Source organism: Phalacrocorax carbo, chromosome 10 (assembly GCF_963921805.1).
Source record: "Phalacrocorax carbo chromosome 10, bPhaCar2.1, whole genome shotgun sequence".
Lineage (NCBI taxonomy): Eukaryota > Metazoa > Chordata > Aves > Suliformes > Phalacrocoracidae > Phalacrocorax > Phalacrocorax carbo.
In genome coordinates, this window is record NC_087522.1 from 15112582 (window position 1) to 15134651 (window position 22070).

General features: G+C 35.1%; 1 protein-coding gene across 16 annotated transcripts in view; it reads right to left on the reverse strand.

Moving 5' to 3' along the window:
• The window catches only part of RBFOX1 (RNA binding fox-1 homolog 1), a 1419204-nt gene that overhangs the window by 76847 nt on the left and 1320287 nt on the right, over nt 1-22070 (reverse strand). For all 16 annotated transcript variants that reach the window (XM_064461968.1, XM_064461967.1, XM_064461969.1 and 13 more), the window contains 3 exons: nt 19392-19484; nt 17652-17712; nt 11821-11874 (listed from right to left, as the gene is read on the reverse strand). In XM_064461968.1, coding sequence (XP_064318038.1) covers nt 11821-11874; nt 17652-17712; nt 19392-19484 — 208 coding nt within the window. The remainder of the gene's footprint in view (nt 1-11820; nt 11875-17651; nt 17713-19391; nt 19485-22070) is intronic.

Genomic DNA, 22070 nt, shown 5'->3' on the forward strand with positions numbered 1-22070 from the left:
ATTTGTAAGCCATCCTTCCAACTATTCTTTGCTGGTCATATCATTCCAGGCTTTTGGGAAACAGATCTCTCCCCTGTTATATATGTTCAGTGTCCAGTGTACTAAGCCCAGGATTGGTAGCTGTTAATGTCATGTAAGCAAAAATTGGATGAGCAAAGTCTGCAGCTCTGGTAAGAATTTTGTGTGAGATTCTCCTAATTCCCTTCTCCCCACCTCTTCCTTCTGTAACAAGGCTCTCTCCTTCTGCAGGACCTGATATACCATACACAACTGATCAAACTACTTACCAGTATGTACTGTGGTATCTTAAACTGGGAAAAACCTTGCGGATAGTACAGGAGCTGGGAAGTGGCAAATTCTTTTAAGCTCTGCTCCCATGCCAACGTCCTTTTCCTGCCTCACATCATGATGACTTGCTTTAAAGCTTCACGCACTTCATCAATGAAAAGTTGAAAGGTATATCCACTACAAGACCACTAAAATTTTCAAAGATTGCTTTAGGAGGAATAGCTTGACAATGCAGCATGGCATAATCCCTGGATTTTAGTAGCAAATTTAGGCTGTGTCATGGTACTTTTGGTATGTGCAAAGTAATGCCAGCCTAAAAATACACGCTGCATGCCTGACTTGTTTCTATTTTAATTAGCATGCCAGCCTTACCATATTTGAGCTGTATTTCACAGGAACAATTTAGGTAATGTTTCCATTCACAATATAAAACAGTTGCAATAAACCACCCTTTCCAAATATAATTTCAAAATGATTAATCAGCCCCAGACATTCCTTGTCTTGTAACCCAAATGAAACTCCTGTCACACAAACTCAACTGCATAACAAGCCTAGAAAGTTTACCTGTGCTTGGTAGTTAATTTTTATCATTGGCATCCAAGTGCAAATCTTTATTCACATACTGTCACTGAAAAAGCTAAAATGGAAATACACTATGTAATCATGTAAAAAATTGGAGCGGTACTGTCAGTATTGCCCATAGCTGTAACTTTCCTACAAAATATATTTAATATACAATACATACACACACACAAATTCAGGTGCACATAAATTGATATTCAGTGATATTCCCTTCCATTATCTTATACTGGGAGATGTGTCCCACTGAAGTTTTTCAGAAACACTGAAAATCAAATTGTTAATCTTTCTAGGTCCTCCTAGCAGGCTAAAAGATATGTAAATGATGGTTACTCTTGGTTCATTGTAACTTGATCTTGGTTTATTTGTAACTTTGAGAAACAAACATGAGAGAAATTCTGAGGTATAAACATCAACTCTGAGCTGGTATTATACTGTTCTTGAAATAGGATACTTGACAATATTAAAAATACATTTATATTCTGCTGATAACTAAAATGGGGCACATTCATACATCTGCCTGATGAATAAAGACTGCAATACGAATAGAATCACAGATTAAATGAAACGGGAGCCTTTCTGCTCAAACACGAACACTGCAGTTTCACCATGGCCCTGGAGGGATTACAAGTAGATGTGTTTATACTTTATCCTCTCATATTGTGTCAAGACACTATTTTCTGTGTAAATTACCTATTTCAGTAAATTGATAAGACAGAGATGCAAATCTAATGCAATTAGATGCAGGGATGCAAATTACTAATCCCTCAGTTCTATTTGCTTACCCCAATGGATGTTGGTTTTAACTTACAAACAAAATTCTATTCTGGATGACACGCTGAGAATATCAAAGAACAAAAATTGAATCACCATGCATAATCCTTGCTTTAGTTCATCTATTTCTTCCCTAGCCCATTCAGATTCCAGCATTTCAGGAGCATGAAAAAATATTACAAAAATGGTAATGCAATGTTTCCAAACTTTCCAAAACACTCACTTTTACTAGGAGCAGTTGTATGCTTGGAGATTTCCCCAAAACAATTTTCACAAAGAAAATCTGACAGCACCACACTGACAGAGATTGTGTACCATTGTAAAGCACAGCTACTTCTACAAATGTGTAAATGAATTAAATCTCAGTATTTTGAAATTTACTCTCAAAAGTATTATGAAAAGCAATTACAAAGCAAATGTATTGGGGATTCTGACACCCAATGCCCAAAATGTGAAAAAAATGCAGAAGTTGAAACAGAAAACATTAGCTATATGTTTGGAATACAATTCAGGATAATCTTAAACTGCTTATGCATTAATTTATAGATGTTATCAAGGTTTAAAAAATAGCAGAGTTGTTCTCCATTCCACTGAGCTCTATTAATTTATATTTCGTATATTACTTCATTACTTTACATCCCAGAACAGTTGTCTGGCTGACTGTCCATCCTAACGCATGGATCTTCCTAACTTTGTTATTCTTCTAATCAGAGGAATTTATTCTTCTGCATAACTGTTATTAATTTATCTAGCATTGCAAATACCCCACCCTGTCCTGAAAAAAGAAGTGTTTTAGTGATGACCTTGTAAGTTTGTCTTAAATTTTCCTTTGAGAGATTCTTCAGTCATTGCTTTTTACATATATCTATAGCTGGTATTTGAATTACAGTCCCAGTTTTATTCTATGAGACAACCACCCTGTATATTGTAGCTTAGACCTCAGGCCCAGACAGTACACACCCAGGCTGACCTCTATTGCCGAGTAATTGGTGAGACAGAAGCAGTAGCTATAAAACAGCTGGGTTTATATCCGGCCTCTAAACCTCCATCATACACAGTCTGAAGAGTTTATTCCAGACCAGGTTTAGTCTTGTCCCCTGAAGCAGACAACCCCATCACACACAGTTCAAAGCTCTCCAAAAGCCAATCTGCATGACAAATGACAGTCAGAGTGCACATGGAGCCTACAGTACAGCTCCCAGTGCAGTTTCTTGCAAACAGAATCTATTTCATGCAAACTAAACCTGCCCTACAAACCCCAAGCCAGTATGTGGCAAGTGGGGATAATTTTCAAATTTACTTAAAAATCGTGCTAATGCTGCAAAAAAATATATTAACAAGAGGAAGCCAGGGAGACAGTTGTAGAAAAAACATCTCAGTATAATGTTTATAATTAAACAGTTTTAGTCTGCCACCATACTTAATTTATTTGTCGTCCATCACTAATCAGGAAGCCATAGAACCCATTTTTACTAACCACCAGAATGGTGTTTAAATAAGAGAAGTCCAAGCATTATTTTTCCTCAAAAGATTCTCTTCATGAGTAAAGCACAGTACTTAACTTTGGTTTTAGCCCTTTAAAAATTGATCAATTATATCCACAATAAAAAAAAAAAAAATTTGAACAAGCATACAAGAAGTTAGAAGCAATGTAATAACAAAGAAAGGACAGTACAGCTCCTGCTTGCTCAGAATGTTTTATTTTTGTTTTATTAAAAGAACATTTAAATAAACAAGGCAAACTGCATACTAGGTGACATTAGGAGAAACATTTAAACATGGCCAGCAGATCAATTCCCCCAACACACACTGCTGGTGCCAGCAAGACTGCACTTGGAATACTGCTTCCAGTTTTTAAACCTACTGCCACTCCAGTTCAACTGAAATGTGAAGAAACTGGGGAGGATATGATGGAGTGAAACCAAGACGGGTAGGGGTCTAGAACTCATGTCCTGTGAAGAGGGACTGAGGGAACTGAACTTGATTAGTCTGGAAAAGAGGAAGTTAAAAGGCAATCTAATAACTTTCTTCCTTCACTTATAGGTTTCCTTCCTAGCCCTCACTTCTACTTGAAGGGAAGTTAGAATGATGATGGAGCAAAAACCTGGTAGCAGATGATAATACAAAAGGTCAATGGCCACCAACTGTAGCGTGGGAGGTTTAGGTTGTACATTAGGAAAACATTTTTCACTAGGAGGGCAGTGCAGCACTGGAAAAGGTTACCCAAAGATGATCATAAATTTCTGTCTTTGTAGATGTACACAAATTCATGGCTCACCTAATCTACCACTAGTGTTAGTCCTGCTTTAAAAAGAAAGTTGGACTGCATGACCTGAAGATGTCAGTCCCAACCCACATTTCTATGATGTTAAGAAGTGTCTGATACAATGTCAAAAATGTTATTTCATGGGTGTGAAATGTCCAGGTTATATGATGATCACCACTGATTATACTAGATCTGTGTGGGGGCTGCTTGAATGTATTAGACCATCTCACTGGGGAAAAGAGGACGAGTAGAGAAGAATGTTTCTTCAAACAAAAGCAGCCTTAAACTAAACAGAGGTATGTATCTGAAATGAGCAGGATGACCTGAGTAGTTGGTAACTCAGCTGAACAGATCATTTGACTACAAAACTAATTACCAAGATGTAACCTGAATACTTTAACTTGGTGGCCATTGACTCTAAGGCAAGAATGTGACCTTCATATTGCCCCTATAGGCTCAATCATCATGCTGTCATTTAGGTGTCATTTTGACATGTTGGATATAATTAAAAAATCAAAATTTTCAAAATCTTCAAAATTGTACACCTAAAGTAAAGTACAAGAAGGCAGCAAACATGATACTCTTCTTACAGGTGTTATCCTAGTTTCCAACCATTTGCAGATCAAGGACTTCCTAAACCCAAAGCAGTTTCTGTGTATTTAAAAATGGTCAGTGGTTTTCCCTCCCATGAGCTAACTATAACTTACTTTCTACACACATGGTGTTCTGTGCTAGAATAAGGTACTAAATCAAGTAAGTTGCAATCATAATCACATGTTTAACTATGATTATACCTGGTCCTGTATTCATCCACTGACTCACAGAAAGTGTTAAAGTAGAATTCAGGCTTACTCATGCACAGGAATTTATCATTCCAAGCCCACCTCATACACATTGCTTTATCTTTGGATCAGACATTATAAGAGGAACAAGTTTACCTAAAGAAAACAAGACATTTTTGTAAGTACTACCCAGAAGAACTACCACTGAGGAAATCTATTACCTAGCGGTTCAAAGAGAAAAGCAGGTTTTTGAGTTATAACCTCAGAACAAGGAAAAGCATCTTCTTTGTAAAAATCATGCAAGGCATACGGGAGGAACAGAGGCTAGAGAATTTTTGGCATTCATTGCCCTACTTCGTTCCTTACAATACCTATTTAAATAGACTTTTTCTGTTCTTGTATGTATTACTTCATTTCTACATTTTTTTCCATTCCAGAACAGGTAATATAACAATTCTTCACCTTGCCTTTCTGCCTCAACTTTGTGCTTTGGCACTCATGCCAGCTCTGTTACAATGCTGGCATTGTTTTGTCATCTCAGAGTATTCTTTGGCTACACACAGTAACTACTGATATGACTTCTAGAAAAATCTCCAGCATCAGAGATCTGACCTATCATTGGAGAATGGTATCAGGCTGCTGATAGTGCACCATAGTAAGGATGCAGCACAAACTTAATAACTCCAAATCCATTGACCCCAAGTATTAAGATAAGGTCAGTGTGGTTTCGCTGTGTAGGCACCTAAGACTAGTTCAAGTGGGATATCTCAGGAGTATTAATGCAGCCTGATTTGCAGAAAACTCAAGACCTACCTCTCAGCAAGACTGTACTAACAAGCAAACAAATCCAAACACCCCCACCCCAAACACGTCCTTTCCCCTCTTTGGAAAGAACCCCAACTTCTAGCAAATCTGCAGTTTGTTTTTCCAGATTCTGTTTGTGCACAAACCCATCATAATCCAGTATCAAATGATTCCTCTATACCAGACTGTGGTCAAAATTCCCAGACTTTTACATGGAAGAAGCAGGAACTCCCTTCTTAAGCACTCTATCTTTTGGTCTAAAGCTCTATCTGCAGTTCAAGATTTACCATGAATATTCAAGAGTATGGAATTTCTTTTCACCATCACATAGGAACAGTATCAAAGCCTAAGCGCATACAGTGTTATTAAAATACATCCAAACAGAAGAAACATCCTTAAAAGGGTAATACTGACAGTATCTGTGATTTTCTTTTTAAAATGTGCAGACTTCAATACAATGATAAATATAGGTCGATTAACCTTGCTACAGATTTAAATGCATAACCAATTAACTAAATTAATCTTTCAAAAAATAACTGTCATTGTCATTATTCTTTGAATAATCCTTGTTTAGTTTCCGTGATGGTATACATTTTAATGAAAAACTCATAATGTAGCATAAGGCATAATTAATTCTGCAATTTTTTTTTAGTAAATACCTAGTACAGATGCTGAATTCCATTTTTATACTGGCTTTATTAATCTTTAATAAACCAGTATTTCCACTATAATGGCTTGTAACAGCTCCACAGTAGCTTTAGATATGCATTAGCTGTCATCAGTGGTGTTAATCTAACTAGGATGTCATCATTTGTATGATGGTACTTTAACATTATAATTTTTGAAACAACAGTTACAGCTTTGTTTTATGCTTTGAAAAGGAGCATCTGTTTATAATAGATGGAATATTAAACAATAATTATTTAATTTTTCTATAGTTAGAAAAATACTTAAAGTAGCTAACAATGTTGAGAATACTTAGGAAAATCTGCTTAGTCAATAACTAAATTCAAATCTAAGTGTATGTAATCAAAATGTAAAATGAATTAATCTATATAGTGACAGACGGCCAATTTTCACCAAAGTTATGCTTTACAGATATGGTACAGTGACCTTTTACCCTAGGATTAGAACTGCTGTGCAAGCACCTTAACTGAGAAGTGTTTCTAGGGTATTTGCTGAGCTTATGCAGAATCATTTAAATTCAAAGAGAAACACTAGAAAGATGAAATGAATCCCAGGTGCTCTTACACTCCAGAAATAGATGCTTTAAGGCATGAACAAAGAGAATTAGTGTTAGCAAACATACAGGAATCCTCTCTTCCCCTGGATTACTCTTATTGAAGTGCATGCTTATATATATATAGTACTATGGTATTTCTTCCCTTATTAATTCTATATAGCACTATATTTCAAATTTTCAACAAACTGGTGAAAGGAAATTTGTTACAAAATCTGCTTCTTGGAGGATAGTGCTAGCTTCCAAATCCACAGCATGATAAAAAGCCCCAGGCATCTAAAAATTCTCTTTCTTCTGAGGACATATAAAATAGTTGAAAGCACAAGCTCTTCCCCCTTTCTTTCATATTAACTGATGGGGAATATTTTCCAAGCCACATTGGAATGGTAACGACTAACTGCTCAAGAAACTGGGTGCTTATAATACTCCTCACTGGGTTAAGACTATGAAGTGAGTACAACTAGTCAGCTACATAGGATGACTCTTGAAACTAGCTTATGGAAAAAATTCTAGCACTTCATAACTATTCAGGAAAAAATAATATGTAATTAGTTGCTTAAGTAAAAGGAGACTAGGATCTCTATTACTTGTCACTGAGCTGCGCTCCATGACTTGCTCTGGTGATTCTTCTTTACTAGTCATAAGTCCTTTCTTTCTCCACTGCCAACATAAATTTTGAAATTTTTGAAATATTGTTTGTTGGTTATGACCAGGCAAGAATATTTTCTTTTGTGGGTCACTAAGAATTCAACTGTTCTCTGAAGAAAGAATCAGTAGATTTCCAGGTAATTTCTGTTGTTTTCCCCCACCTTGCATACTGGAACTGTCAAAAAGAAGCCTCTCCAACATCAATGCACCCTAAAATAGATTTTCTGCCACTTCGAAGGACAAAGCCTTCTTAAATGGCCTTACTGTGTCCCAAGATATCTGCTTTAAAGGCCTGATTTGCTGTAGTAATATGGGTGCAACAATATTCTACATTCCATTAAGGAGAGTAAGAGATTGCTCAAAAATTTGTCATTCCAAAAAGCAAACGAGGAAATAAAAAGAAAGATCTGTAATGAAACCAAAAGCAACAACATGGAACTTCGCTTTCAGACTGCCCAAGGCTAAAAGGAAGGCTAGGTATTACAGATAAAACATAGACTGTATAAAATAAATAAGCACGTAAAAATTATATTATAACAAACCCCAGAAACAAAGGATGTAACAACTCATGGAAAGAAAGTACCAGAGTACTAGTAGAAACCAAACTGCAAATCTGTATTTTGCCAGCCACAGATGAATGTATGGGGGACGATAACAGACTCTAGCTTAACGTAACAAAATTATGGGTCACTATGGGATGGAATTAAAATGGCATGGATATACAAAAAAAAAAAATTTAAAACGTTGTCACAGTTTACATGAAGACTTTGTGAGGTGAATCGCACAGTTCTTACAAATTTCCTCCTTAGGACCTGCACAAGAACTTAATAAATAGTTTACTAGAAAAGATAAGCTGAAATGGAAGTGATAACTTAATTAAGGATTTCTTTCTCATAAGGAGGAATAGCACCTTAAATACTATCCTCTTATTTACTAGAAGGAGACTAGGGGACATAAGTCAATTTTTAAAAAATTACCTATCCATTATGATATATGGAAAAGTAGAATTCTGTGAAACACTGAAAATGATAAATGAAAAAATTCACCACCCTTTTATTTTCTGTGAAATGTCATTTTAGAACTTCCCAGTGGACCTGTGGGAAGGGCAGGGATGTATGCCAGTTAGCCAGCTCACCAGCACATACACAGCCGGCAGCTGTTAGGGAGACTTGCTAAGCCTTGGAATTACAACAGCAGTCTTCAAATTGTACTTCATGACCATGTCACTGGAAATCCTTATTAATGTTACACATGACCTAAATAGCCATATTATAATTTACTACAGCATGAGCATTTCAAAGTCAGAAAAATAGTCTTAGAAGGGCTACTCAGGAGGAAAAATCTACAGTGTTTTGTAAATATATAGAATTTTCCAGTCCCCAAGTAATATTTTACTTGCATAGTGTCTGTTGCGCATCTGCTATGTATCTTACAGTCTCCATTTTTAGCTGTCATGTGTTTCCTCAATAAAGGTTTTCTTTTACAGAAGTGTACACTCATGAAAAAAAGCAGAGCTATAACAATCGTGTCGCTGGTCCTACTGTTTACCATTATCTTCAAGGTTTTAGGGTTGATTTACATTGCGTTCCTCCCTATTTGACTTTAATTGTCTGCTGCAAGTTGTCAGGACATAACTATATCTTAGATTTGCATTGCATTAGGGGATCTTTTCCTTTCTCTATTGATCTTGTCTTATGGAGTAATTTAACTCAATTCTAATTTTCTTTTGCATGCAGGATGCTCTCTATCCAAGGAAGTGAGTTATGCGTATTCAAGTGGTGCATCTTATGAATCTTGTTAAGCTTTACCGCCTTATAGCCCGCACTGATGGAATATTTAATCACAGAAATGAGTTGGCAGATATGATGTACAATACGGTTAAGCCTTGCGGCGTGTGTCTTCACCGGCAATTGAGAAACGGGTGAATTTGCCATTCATCAGTGCCATCCTGACAGCTTTGTATAACCTTCTGGTTTTTTACTTATTTATGAAGATTAAAGGTACTTTAAATCAACAGTTTCTCTGCAAATGTATCATCTTTATTTCAGAAGTGGCCAAATTTTTCATCATTTATTAGGAGCTAAAGGAACTTCTTGCACTGACTATGAAAGAGTTGGTACAATTTTAACATGACAGTGTTGGAGCCAATAATTAAACCAAATAACTAGAACTTTGACTGCCTTAAAAATCACATTTCAAATTTTATAATCTTCAAAAGTGCAATTGCTTCTTCTCCAAGTAAGGTGGCAGGGAGGAACCCAAAAGGGAAGATATGTCGCAGTATTCTATTACCGCAAGCAAGAACTGCATTGCTCTTTTAGTGTTTCATTTTCTAACTACTTTTAGAGACCTACACAGAGGTCTTCTTTCTTTTTTTTTTTTTAACTAAATTTCTTAAAAGAAAGTTTAAATGCCTGAGAAAAAATTATCTTTAGTCAATATAGAAAATATGCATTTGATATGCATTTAAAAAAAAACCTGCCTTGTATAAACAGAAAAAAAATTCTTAGATACATGAAGTATCTTGATAGAACTTTCTGCATAGGTATGGTGGAATGCATGTCATAATTCATAAAATTAAATTAATACTCTTCTAATGGTAATTAAAGATTCTCATTAAGAAGGGCAAACACCTCCCTTGTGTTGGCAATAAAAATGCACTTGGGACTTTAGGAGGTTATACAAAAAAATCAATAACCTGCCATTTTATAATTAAAAGACAAAATAAATGTTAGGGAAAAGTCCAGTAAATTAGGAAAATTACCTTCAGGAGAGATTGAAAATATTGATTTTAATTTACAAACTATGTGAACTCTTCATGCCCTACTTCATGAGACAATTATAAGTCAGGTTGTTAATTCTGCATACGTATTAGAAAATTGATTACTGTACTATGGGAATTTTATTATATTTGTCATTAACACAAAGTCATTTATATAAAATGACTAATAATTCTGACTTTCTAATTTATGCAGGTTCAGGGTTGGTTCACTAACTACTCAAATGAGATCAATGTTAAATTCCCGTTTTCAATGTAGGCATACATCAACAAAGGAAATAAATTCTGCCTACACTTAAATATTGCAATTCCATGAATACCAAGTGAGTATTTTTATTATACTGTGCCACTTTTACCCTAATTGGAACATTTTTATCTATCTTAGTTGATGGCAATGAATGTATTACAAGCAGTTTTTTAAAAATAAATATCTCTGTGTAACAGTAGTCTTATTTAACAATTTTCATCTCTTGAAGTCCCTTGAACTAAAGAAAGTTTTCCAGCTTTGTCTAGTGGAGGCTAGAATATCTCTGTGAATTGAGATTCCCCAGATTCTGTGGGCAACCTCTTTCCATGCTTAACTACCATCTGTGAAAATTGCTTCTCTAATACCTGTTCTTTACTTGCTGTAAAGAATGTATTCTACAATTACCTCTTTTTTTCTCAATCACCTAAGTGTGTGACAATAGATAAATATTTTTTTTAAACAGTATTAGGTATTTGAATCTAGTATACACACATCTAGACAGCTGAAAAACAGATCCAAATAGAAAACTGAAAAATTCCCAGAGTTTCCCATGAAAGTCATGGAAGACTCAAATATGATTTTGGAAACAAAGGAAGACAACTTTATTACCTATGAGAAATATTTGGATTTACAGTGATTATTTCTGTCTTTGATGTAAGTTATTAGCTTTCAAAAAAATGGACTTGCTAGTGATTATGTTTATGGGCAGGATTCAAATTCCTCTGAAATCGACTGGGTTTTGAAGTACAACCATGTTTGTTTGCAATACTGTTGCTAAAGCACATTTAGAAACTGTTGTTAGCTGACTTCCAGCAGAAAAAGACTGTATCTTATTAACTCCAAACTGTAATCAGGATCAGAATTCGGTCTCAGTGAAGATTGAAATGATAATATAGATTTAAAATTTTTTAAAAAACAAAGAAACGGGATAACTAAATATAAAATTTAAAGGCAAATGTTCAAGAAAAAATTATTTACAGAGATACTTTATACCTATGTGTGTCTATGTACATGTATATACACAAAAGATATATTTATAGTTAGATTTTTGTTGTTGTTGTTGCTCACCAGGCTTAAATAATTCCTGGAGGAAAGTGACTGTACTGAAATATAAAATAAAATATAAATAAAATACAAATAAAATAAAACTTCGTGTAAGACTGGGATATTGCAGTACATTTCATGTTGATAGTATCTATTTTCCAATAAAAAGCTATTAATATATCTTCTATATAAACATTAGTATACCCAGGTAACTTAAAATCCTACATCTCAAATCTGTAAATAACTTACAGATAACATGAATCAAACAAAGAAACCAAACATCACACCAAGCACATATTACATACTTCAGCATGTTTTAAAGAATACTAAAATAAAATACGGCATGGGCAACTATAGCATAATCCTTACCTGCATAGAATTCTGGACTATAAACTGCACCAACAACTGGATTTAATTTCCAGCCTGCAGCAAACATAAGAACATAACAGAGTTAATACCACAATTAGGGATGATAATAATAAAATGATTTATTTAATTTTAATTTTTATAGAGGTATACAGATAAAATGGCTTTAAAAAAGGTCATTTTAATGAAAGTTTCATAGGCATCTTAGGTTACTGACCTTTAATATCAGCCTCTGAAGTATGGAAATAAGTAATGAAACAAGGCTTTCTCTGGACATGTAGTACTGGGGTAAATGATCAGATGAATTACCTTGGTTGCAATGCACAGTTACATGGCACAGTTGCCATGTACTTATTCCCTTAAATGATGGAATTAAGTCAGAACTAGTTCAGGTAACCCTATATCATGTAGTACCAGAGTACACTGGTTCTTTTTCATTACTTTAACTCTCTAGTTACAAACCAGAGACACCAAAACAGTTAATTTGCTGGACATAAATATTTCTGATAAGCATGTGTTAGTGTAGGTTACAAGACAACAAAAAAATCTGAGAATTTGTATTCTACTCTGGGGAAAATGAAAGAGTACACACTGTATAGAAACGCCTATTGTGACATAAAACAAATTTGTGCACTGTGGGATCCCAGTCAAAATCCAGAGACTTTTTTTGCATTTGCACATCAGACTGTCTGCACTGAAACAGGCCAATTACAGGCACATACCAAAAGTGACTGTACCACCTGCATTTACAGCTGATAAATACTGTTAGCATATTGCTGTAAAGTATCTGACACGTAAGAAAATGCTGCAGTCGCATTTTGCAAAGCTCTTAAGTAGTACAAATGCAGTCACTGCCTTTGTCTTAAATAATCACTGTCCTCCCACAGCTGGCATAAAACCAAAGCACAGAACCAATAGATACTCTGTATTGCGTGTTCTGGCTAAACTCCAGATAACTGCTGTTGTGTCCTTACAGCCGATGTGCTTTTTCCAGGTAAGCCTGGAGCACACAGGCTCAGTGCAGAAGAAGAGCCTGTGTTCAAAGAATACGTTGTGCTAAAGACAAGGCTTTTGAAGGGAAAGGGGTAAGAGAACAGCAGGAGAAAACACTGGCAAACTCGTTAGCATTCTCAGCTGTGGTAAAGTGCCAATTTTTGTGTTTTACTCAGACACAGGGGGATCCAGTCCCCCACTCACACACTTTTTTTTTTTTAAGTGTTTGAACAATTATTTGAACTACTGGGACTGAAAAATTAGGGGTTTTCCAAAAGCACACTTGAATGAGAGGAGTGGGAAGCACCATTTGTAAATTGGAATAAAGAAAAAAAAAAAACAAAAAACAAGCAAAAGCATCTTGCAAACTCAAGAACTATGGTACTTTAAATGGATCCTGTAATTATGCTGCTGGAAACAAAATACAATCAAGACAAGCACAAAACGTCTTTTCAAAATTGGAAAAGCCAAGATTAGAAAAATTTCAATGCAAACTGCATTGAGGCTTGTTTCTGCTTTGGCCCCATCATGTAATGCAAAAGCACAGTGGATCACAAACCATAATGCATTATAAGACTGAAAAAGTGTAATTAAAAAAAAATCTCAGTAATATCACAAAAGGAAACTATTCCTACCCTTTAAAAATACCATCTCTGATGCAAAGTAACTATTTACCAGTAATTAACTGTTCAGTAACAGAGGTGAGGGGTGTTTCTGAAAAGCAACTCATTAATAAGTTCAAACACAGTAAAGAGCAGCATTGCATGGAACTGCTCTGCAGAAGTAATTGCAGCTGCTATACATACCTCAGACAATTATGGAAGCTGAAAAATGGCCAACCAAGAAGGGTTAAAATTACTTTCTTCCTGGATATATCACAGGATTTGTCCCTGACCCTTCAATTGTACATACTGCAGGATTACATTCAGGAATGTGGTGGATTATAAATACTCTTAGCCAAATTTTGAGTGATAGAAAGTTATCCAAATTTTGAGACTTTCAGTAAAATTCTAACTTTTATAGCTTAGGGAAAATTTAATATTTCAAATTCATTACTTCATCAGAAGACCACTGATCAACACCATCCAAAATGAAAGATTGGACTGAATTTCAGATCTGTCAGCTTTTGCTATCGAAGCTGACAGACACCTCTCAGCAAACACTAAAAGCACCACAATTTTTCTGAGAGAAAGAAAAAATCTTGGAAGCAGCATATTGCTCTTCACAGCTGAAAGCCACCCTCGTTTTTCAGTTCCTTACCTCTCTCACAGTGATGGCTGTCTCATCTAACTTTTTGAAGCTTATACAGTAAATACTGCATTCATTGTGAAAACAACAGTAATTAAACTTAACTTTATCACGCCAGCTAGCAATGTGCTGGCCCATAGCTGTGTGGGTTAATCAAGTGTGGTAGCAGTTGATGTATCCGAGTAAGCATCTGCCAAGTAACCCTGCTTCAGCAGCTGGAGGAGGCAAATTCTCTGCAGTGGGCATAATTTTGTGCATTTTTCTTACCGTCACAATATTAATCTCCTCCTCAAGTTGAAACTATAAAAGCTCAAAACTTAAAAACCAAACAACACCTCTCCCTGCCCCAAAGCCCCACCCCATAGAGTCATCGAAAGACATACAGGTTAAGCATGCTAAAGGAAGGGAAATAGGTGTACTGCACAGTGTAACAAGCTTTGGTAGAAAGTGGGGCACAGCAATGCCGAGATTATTTTCACTTCATATGCCAGACAGGCACCCATGTCCAGAGGAATGCTTTGGCAGGAAAGAAGCCATGTGATACCATTTGCTTTCCTCCTGTTTGCAAACAGAGGGGACGAAAGGGGAGTGGGAAAGAATTTAACTGTGTTAATAGTCACTAGCTATAAATTTGAATCTAAGTTTAGACAACAGAAGGCTTAGATTCAAGACACCACACGTATAAACTTTAAAACATATATATCCCTCTACTGATCTCTTTTTCATGTTCCTCATTCATTGCTGCAGTTCTCTGAATCTACTTGCACATAATTCTCTATTCCCTTGCAACACCTGGATGAGCATCCTGAATTGCAATATGGGCATCAGAAGAAAGTCTAACTGTGAATGGGATAGGTTGTAACACCTAAAAATGTCTCTGAAATATTTTTGCTAACAAGTAGAGCTCCTGACACTGAATTAATTTCCAAACAAAAAGCAGCACTATCTCCAAAGCACATAAAGTCAGCCATCAAAATCATCCTGTCTGATACCAAACTTGCATAAAAAAAGCTCTCCTAAAAACTGAGCATTTAATCGCTTATTTCAGGAATCATCAAAAGTTACTGGAAAGCATACTTATTTCAAAAAACATCTAGGACACAGCAGCAAACCACTCATTTGAATGAAGCTGTATATATTAAAAAGAAGTCTATGTTTTCATGCTTTAAGATCTAATGACTTTTGCAATCATATTTACAATATTAGCCCTCTTATCAAACAACCAGCAGTATTCAGGAATTAATGACATAACAGAGTGTATCTTATTTCTAAATTACAACAAATATTAGTGCCTGATGTTTTCATATAATACATGTGCCCCAACTATGTTTTGAACACCTTCCAATAACATGTCAGTCGTCACATACACCTTGAAAAGTCTGCATCAGAAACATCTTGCAAATGTTAATATACTTCAGAAGAACACAGAAAAACTAGCTTTATATTTTATTTAGAAGATAGGCCCTTTATTTTAGACAACCATAATCTTGAATAATCAGCTATAGCACTGGTTAATTCCTGACAAAATGATAAAGAACTAGAATCATACAATGTCAGGATGACTGATAATAGAAGCACTGATTAACCTAAATGAAGCACCTTGCACATCTACTCTTCATTCCTTGTCGCTTGTAATGATGATGCAATAACATGATGATTCTCATTGTGTATTTACTTTAGGGGACCTCAGACATAAAAAAAAAAAAAAAAAGTAAAAAGAAAAGAAGTCAAAAGCTACGAACTACAAGCAGAGTTTGCCTTGGTAGGTACCCATCAAAAGGTGTGCAGAAGAACATCCTGCATACAACACCTTGGATGTATAGATTCACAAACATAAATGCTAATTTTTATGCACTAAACAGGATGTTTCATACTTTTGGTCACATCAAGTCCATCCAGATGGAACAGGATGGAAAATGTCAGAGGCAAAACACATCCTGTGGGAAACAACAGCAGATTTTCATCATTCTGGTTTTGGATATTAATAAATGATATTGTGTGACCTAAGTAATCCTGCAGTGCAGGACACAGAGGAGAACCTCCTCTAAAACCAGATTCCTAAAAATCTCACCTCTCTCTTTCCAGCATTCCTTTCCTTCAGCACTGGATGTCCTGATACGTAATGTGTTATGTGCTAATTAAGAGTTTTGTAACCGTACGATAATATGAATACAAAATATACATCATCATTTATAACAAAACTACTTCTACGCTTTTATCATTACAATATAGCAGACAAAGTTCACAGTATCATATGCATATAGTTAATTTAGCTCCTTACTGCAACAAAATCTTATGTGATCCAGTCAAGATTCATGTCTCTTTTGCTAGATTCACTGAGATGTTTTAAAGCCAGTAAATATGAGATTTTCTCATCTGCATAATTTGCCAAGTTCCACATTTACATACAAAATGAGGTAGAAAACAGTTTCTGAGAAAGTATGAGGAATTTCAGACTTTGCTCCAGATCATTTTAACTAGCTCAATTATCACACATCAAATGAAAACCATCACTATATTTTATTTTTACTGTGGTCGGAAAAAAAGTTGACTCCTTCATTAAGACATAAAACCACTCTTTTGTCTGGGTTTTAGTAAAACCTCACCAATGAGACCTCAGATATAGAAAATACAGAGCCATTATATTTCAAAACGCAAAAGCATCTAAACTACCTGTGGAAAACTTTACTGATGTATGTGCATATTTCATCTGTTTTCTACTGGATGGGAAAAACTAAATTAAATTGAAAATAACTACAATTCTAACTACACAGTCTAGTAAAACTGGAAAACATAACTGCAATTAACTTCAATTGATGTATTATTGTTTGATTCTGTCGAGTTAGGAACTTGTTAGAATTTTTGGAACCAGCAAATGCAAACAACTGAAGCACAAGATCAAACACTGCCAAAGGAAACATTTTTAAAAATGTATAGCTTCCAAAGCCCTCAAACACCTATTTATTATTTTTATATCATTATTTTATAACATTATACCAACTTAAGTCAGTATTAGAATGAATTTTTTAGATAGCTCAGAATTTAGATTTCTCTAGAGAAAAAAGCTAGAAGCACCACCCAGTTACAGTTTGCCCTTCACTTCTAACAGCTTGTGGAAGGAAGACACAGAAAATTATCTTTGACTAGATGCACGTCTTGGTACTAAAAAGTATCTCATGCCTGACAGAGACATTCTTACTGGTCTCCCTACCTCTATCATCCAAGCAAAATTGAATCCTCCGATTAGTTCATTCATCACAACATTAATACTGCGCGAAGCTAGAAGAGAACAACACTTTCCTATCAGGTACATTTTCCTATACAAAGCCACTGCAATTAAACAATCAGATTCCAATCAGGCAGAATGATGCATGCTATGCCCACATGGGTGTGAATTAGCTGAACTCTACACAGACAGAATTTATTCCCAGCCATATCATGTTTTAGGTCACTGGACAAAGCCTGAGCCCAAAGAGATGCAGGAGATGCAGAATGTGACACTTCATGAGTAGATGAGTCCACCCATTCAGCAGAAGAGTGAGGTTTCACATGCATTGTCATTAAAACAAAGCACTGAGATCTCATGCACTTACCATTTGTGTAAGGGTTGACGGTCTTTTTATTTGTCATTACACGTGCTGTTGCATTATTTACCTAAGCACATAGAACACTGGATTAGAAAGGGTTACTGGGAGGGTCCATGTTACTATTAAATGCATGCATTATTACTGCTATTAGTCATGTAAAAATAAAATGCAATTTAATTTATAGAAGGCAACAGGTGCATAACAAAATCATACTATTTATAATTACATTTACTTTCATAACCATTTTAACTTACAAATCATTTCAATAAAGCAACATCATATCATTTAAACTTTAATAAAAAGACATTAAAAGCAAATTAAAAGGTACTGCATAATTTAAGACTTAAGAGCATGCTTGTATTTCATGATAACACTGATACAATAAATACTCAAAACAAAAAAAGATTATATGAAGGAACATGCAGTGGAGTAGAAGGGAAAGAGACAAGGTACAAGGAAACAAAGAAAATGTCAAAAAGGGACAAACGAATTTTAGCAGTGTGCAACATAACCCTTTAGAAGAGAAGTACCATTGGAAAAGCAACATCTAGCATTCAACACTTGGAACAAGAGCCTTTTTCATTGCAAGAATTAACAAAATCATTCAAGCTTTAAAATCACAGCTAACAAAAGGATAAAAAGAGGGTGCATTATTTAACACAATATGGAGTTAACAATCTGAGTAAGATGTGCACGAAGTCATATCCTCAATCCAATCAGTGCCTCCCAGGCTTGCTTAAAACGTACACTCAATTACAGGCGTACCAATATAGAAAAAAATGTAGCATCAAGAAAACTTAATACAACAAGTCAAAAAAATTCACGTGGTATATCAGCGCTAAATACGTGAAACGGCAGATGGACTTCTCCACTTACCATTCAGCACCATCGCCAGCATGGGTATGTATACAGTTACCATGGTTACTGAGAGTTTGGTGAGGGCCCTAAGCGCTACCGTCGAAAGGGGAAAATGAAAAGGCAAAATATGCAACATCTTACTCAAAAGACGACAGCATTTTCAACTGGTAATTTTTTTTATTCTAACAAATACGACTGAGGCAGTATTGAAGGGGATCCAGTGGTACTAAAACTCTTTTGTGTTGGTTTTTTCATAGATATGAATGGCTCAGGCCACCCAGACAAAGTAGCCTGGTGGTTTCATTAAAAGTTAAATCTTAAAATTGACTGGTCTCTAGTCTGGCTTTGTTTCTTTTGCTTGTACATCTTTTGGATGCTTCTTTCCCAATCTGAAATTTTTGAAAGCCACTGCGGATCCCACATCAACCCTGCAGGAAAAAAAGAAAAAAAAACAAAACCAAAACAAAAAAAAAAACAACCAACCTTTTGTTTGTTTTTGTTTTGTCTGTCACACTTGTTTTTTTGTTGTTCTCAATTTATTTTTTCTTTTTTTTGTTGGCTGGTTTTTGGAATCTACTGCACCCATTGATTTACAAAACATCCAAAATAATAAATTCAAAATATTAAAGCTTTCACTTTTTTTCAATTCTGTCATCCACCTTTCAGCAATAATGATAATAATAATAATAATAATTACAAAAGAAATAAGAATAATAAAAAACCCAAGTAAGGCCAGATTCTCTCTCTTTATATATAAATATATATATAAACAATGGGAAGGGGAAAGGGGAGCACACAGAAGACACCAATGATGCATCTGAAACAACAAATGAGAGTGAAGCAGACATTTATAAAAAAGATGAAAAGGAAAATATTTTGAACATGCACCTCGATTTTACGGCCCTCTACCACGGTGCCGTGTAATTTCTCCCTCGCCCTGTCCGCATCAGCACTATTTTCGAAAGTTACGAAACCAAATCCCTGCATGCAGGAGGGAGAAGGGGGGAAAACAACATGCACATTATTATTTCAGTCAATGACCACTTGTTTGCTTATGTTCTCTCTCTTTAATTTAATATTTTCTTGTCCTTGCTTCATTTCTGTAACATGCAAATTAGAAAAATTATAATTGTATTGAGATGTGCAATAAATAAGCGACAAATGTGAACAAATTTCTTCTGTCATCAGTTAGATAATACCCTCTGAGAAATTCAAAGAATGATACCAAAAATACCTTTCTACATGTCACTACACAGGAAAATAAATCTAACAATAAGAAAATGAAATTAAAATAAATTACAGTGTCTTCACATAGAAAAAAATGAACTAATGAGAAAAGAAAATGAACCACATTTTAATGACATGCAGATACCTCAATGAAATAAAAAACATGTGCACAAAATTCAACACTGAATGTCAGTATACTCTAAACATTGCCTACTTAATCATGCTGTCATGATCATAAGAAACATTTTTCCCATGCAACACTAGGGTAACTTAAACTTTTGTCAAACTATACAGCCTTTACTTATTTTTTTATAAAAGAAAAAAAAAGAAAAGAAAACCACCAACAAAACAAAAGTACTTTTTGAACAAAGTATAACCTTTCTTGTATTAACAGATCAAATAAAATCACATGATGTGAATAGAAAAAGAAACTTTGATAAAGGAATAGAAATGCAAACGTTTTGAATAAGTTTCACAGGTTTATTTACTATGTATTTTACTTTCCACATATAGAACATGCAACTGGTAAAACTCCAGCTCCAGAGTCCCATGTTAGTGGGAGAGGAGAATACTTGACAAATATGAAATTCTGCCTATGACAAACGCTTTGCTTTATAATATTAGGCTAAAGAAACATTTTCAGTTCTACTAAAATTCTTTTTAGTGTGCTAAGTTAAACTAAACACTGATTACAATGGTATATATTTTTGAAAAAAAATTAGACATCAAAAAACATTTCAGAGACATACACCAACCCTTTGAAGTAATTCTTACATCAGCACTACAATGCCTTTGCATGCTTTCCCAAAGGTATTTGAAAAATAAGCTTCTGTATACATGGTGTTTCATTACAAGAAATATTTGCAAGTTACACATGGCCACTTTATAAAGAATAGGCATTGCTGCACATATTGAAGTCCTACTACAACTGTTATTTCAGCATGAACTATGCAGTTAAATCTTCCCTCTGTCCTGTTCCTCAGCAATAAGCCATGCATCATGTGTCCTCATTCTCCAGTACATTTGCTAAGCTTTGTGGTCAGTATTCACCCACCTACTCTCTGCAGTTCTACCTATTATGTACATAGTGACTGCTTAAAAAAGAAAGAAAAAAAAAAGACGTGAAGATATTTATACATTTATTTATTCATTTTATACAAAGAAGAGAGCGAACATGAAACTAAGGCAAACCTGACACCAAGCATTGAGAAGAACAGTGGATGTGAACCACAAAATTAATTAATTGACAAAATAGTTAAGAAACTCTCAGGACCATTATGTGAGTTATTTGGGTTATTTTACCTACTCAAAGCAGCTATTTATTTATTCCAATTTATAACATAGAAAGCGACAATTATATCCAGTAGCAGTTTATGTTCCCTTCTCTTCAAAGTAGCTTAAACGCATTGTCTATTGCTCTTTCTTTTCTTCTTTCAAAGGCACACTGAAGCCTGAAATCAGAAGTGCTCTATCAGCAGTTCCACTTCTAGTTGAAGCCATTCTCAGAACACCTGATTCCACACATTTTCTCCATTCTGCCCTCCACTATTTTAGCACAAAGCCACAACCTCGCTTGCCACAAGACACTGAAGATGTAACTCTCTTTTCCCCAAAGCACCAGGAGTGTTTGGGAGAAAGTAAATCCTCCTCCTCAGTACTAATCCCTTTGCTTTAGATGCCTGCATAAGCTTTTCTTATACCTAAATCTATCCTCAATGTTAAACTTTTGTCTTCAACTGCTCCCTCCCATCTTGTAAAAACTGTGTAAAAAAAGCTCATAATTTAAGATGACATTAAGAAAAATTCACAGCAGAATCTCTGAAACCATCAATCCAACGAGCCTAGCTCCAAGCAATAGTAAAAATGCACCGAATTCCCTTTGTTCTCCCCTCTCCTTCCTGCTGAACAACTGCCCCCTCTCAGAACTGCAAACATTTGGTGCGAGCTGTTCAGTCAAAATTTTGAATCAGTCTAACTCACAGCTAGAGTTTAGCTCACAGCACAAAGAGTTATTTTTTTCAAACAACTGAGGGGGAAAGATAAAAACCTAATTATATTAAAAAATTAGAAAAAGATATAAAGTGGAGCCACAAGCTAAGATAAGATAGGAACTTCAAAGTTTCTGAAAAGAATACTCATTGTGATTTTTTAATTTCTTATTTTATTTAATTACTTATTCTCACAATTAACACTATTTAAATTAAGCTATTATTATTTATGCAAATCTTTAATTTCACCTAGCAGACACAGAAACTCAATCACAGAACATAGATTCACTCATCACACATTCAAATAGCTACACAAACACATTAACATTAATTTCATATGGAGCAGGTTCAA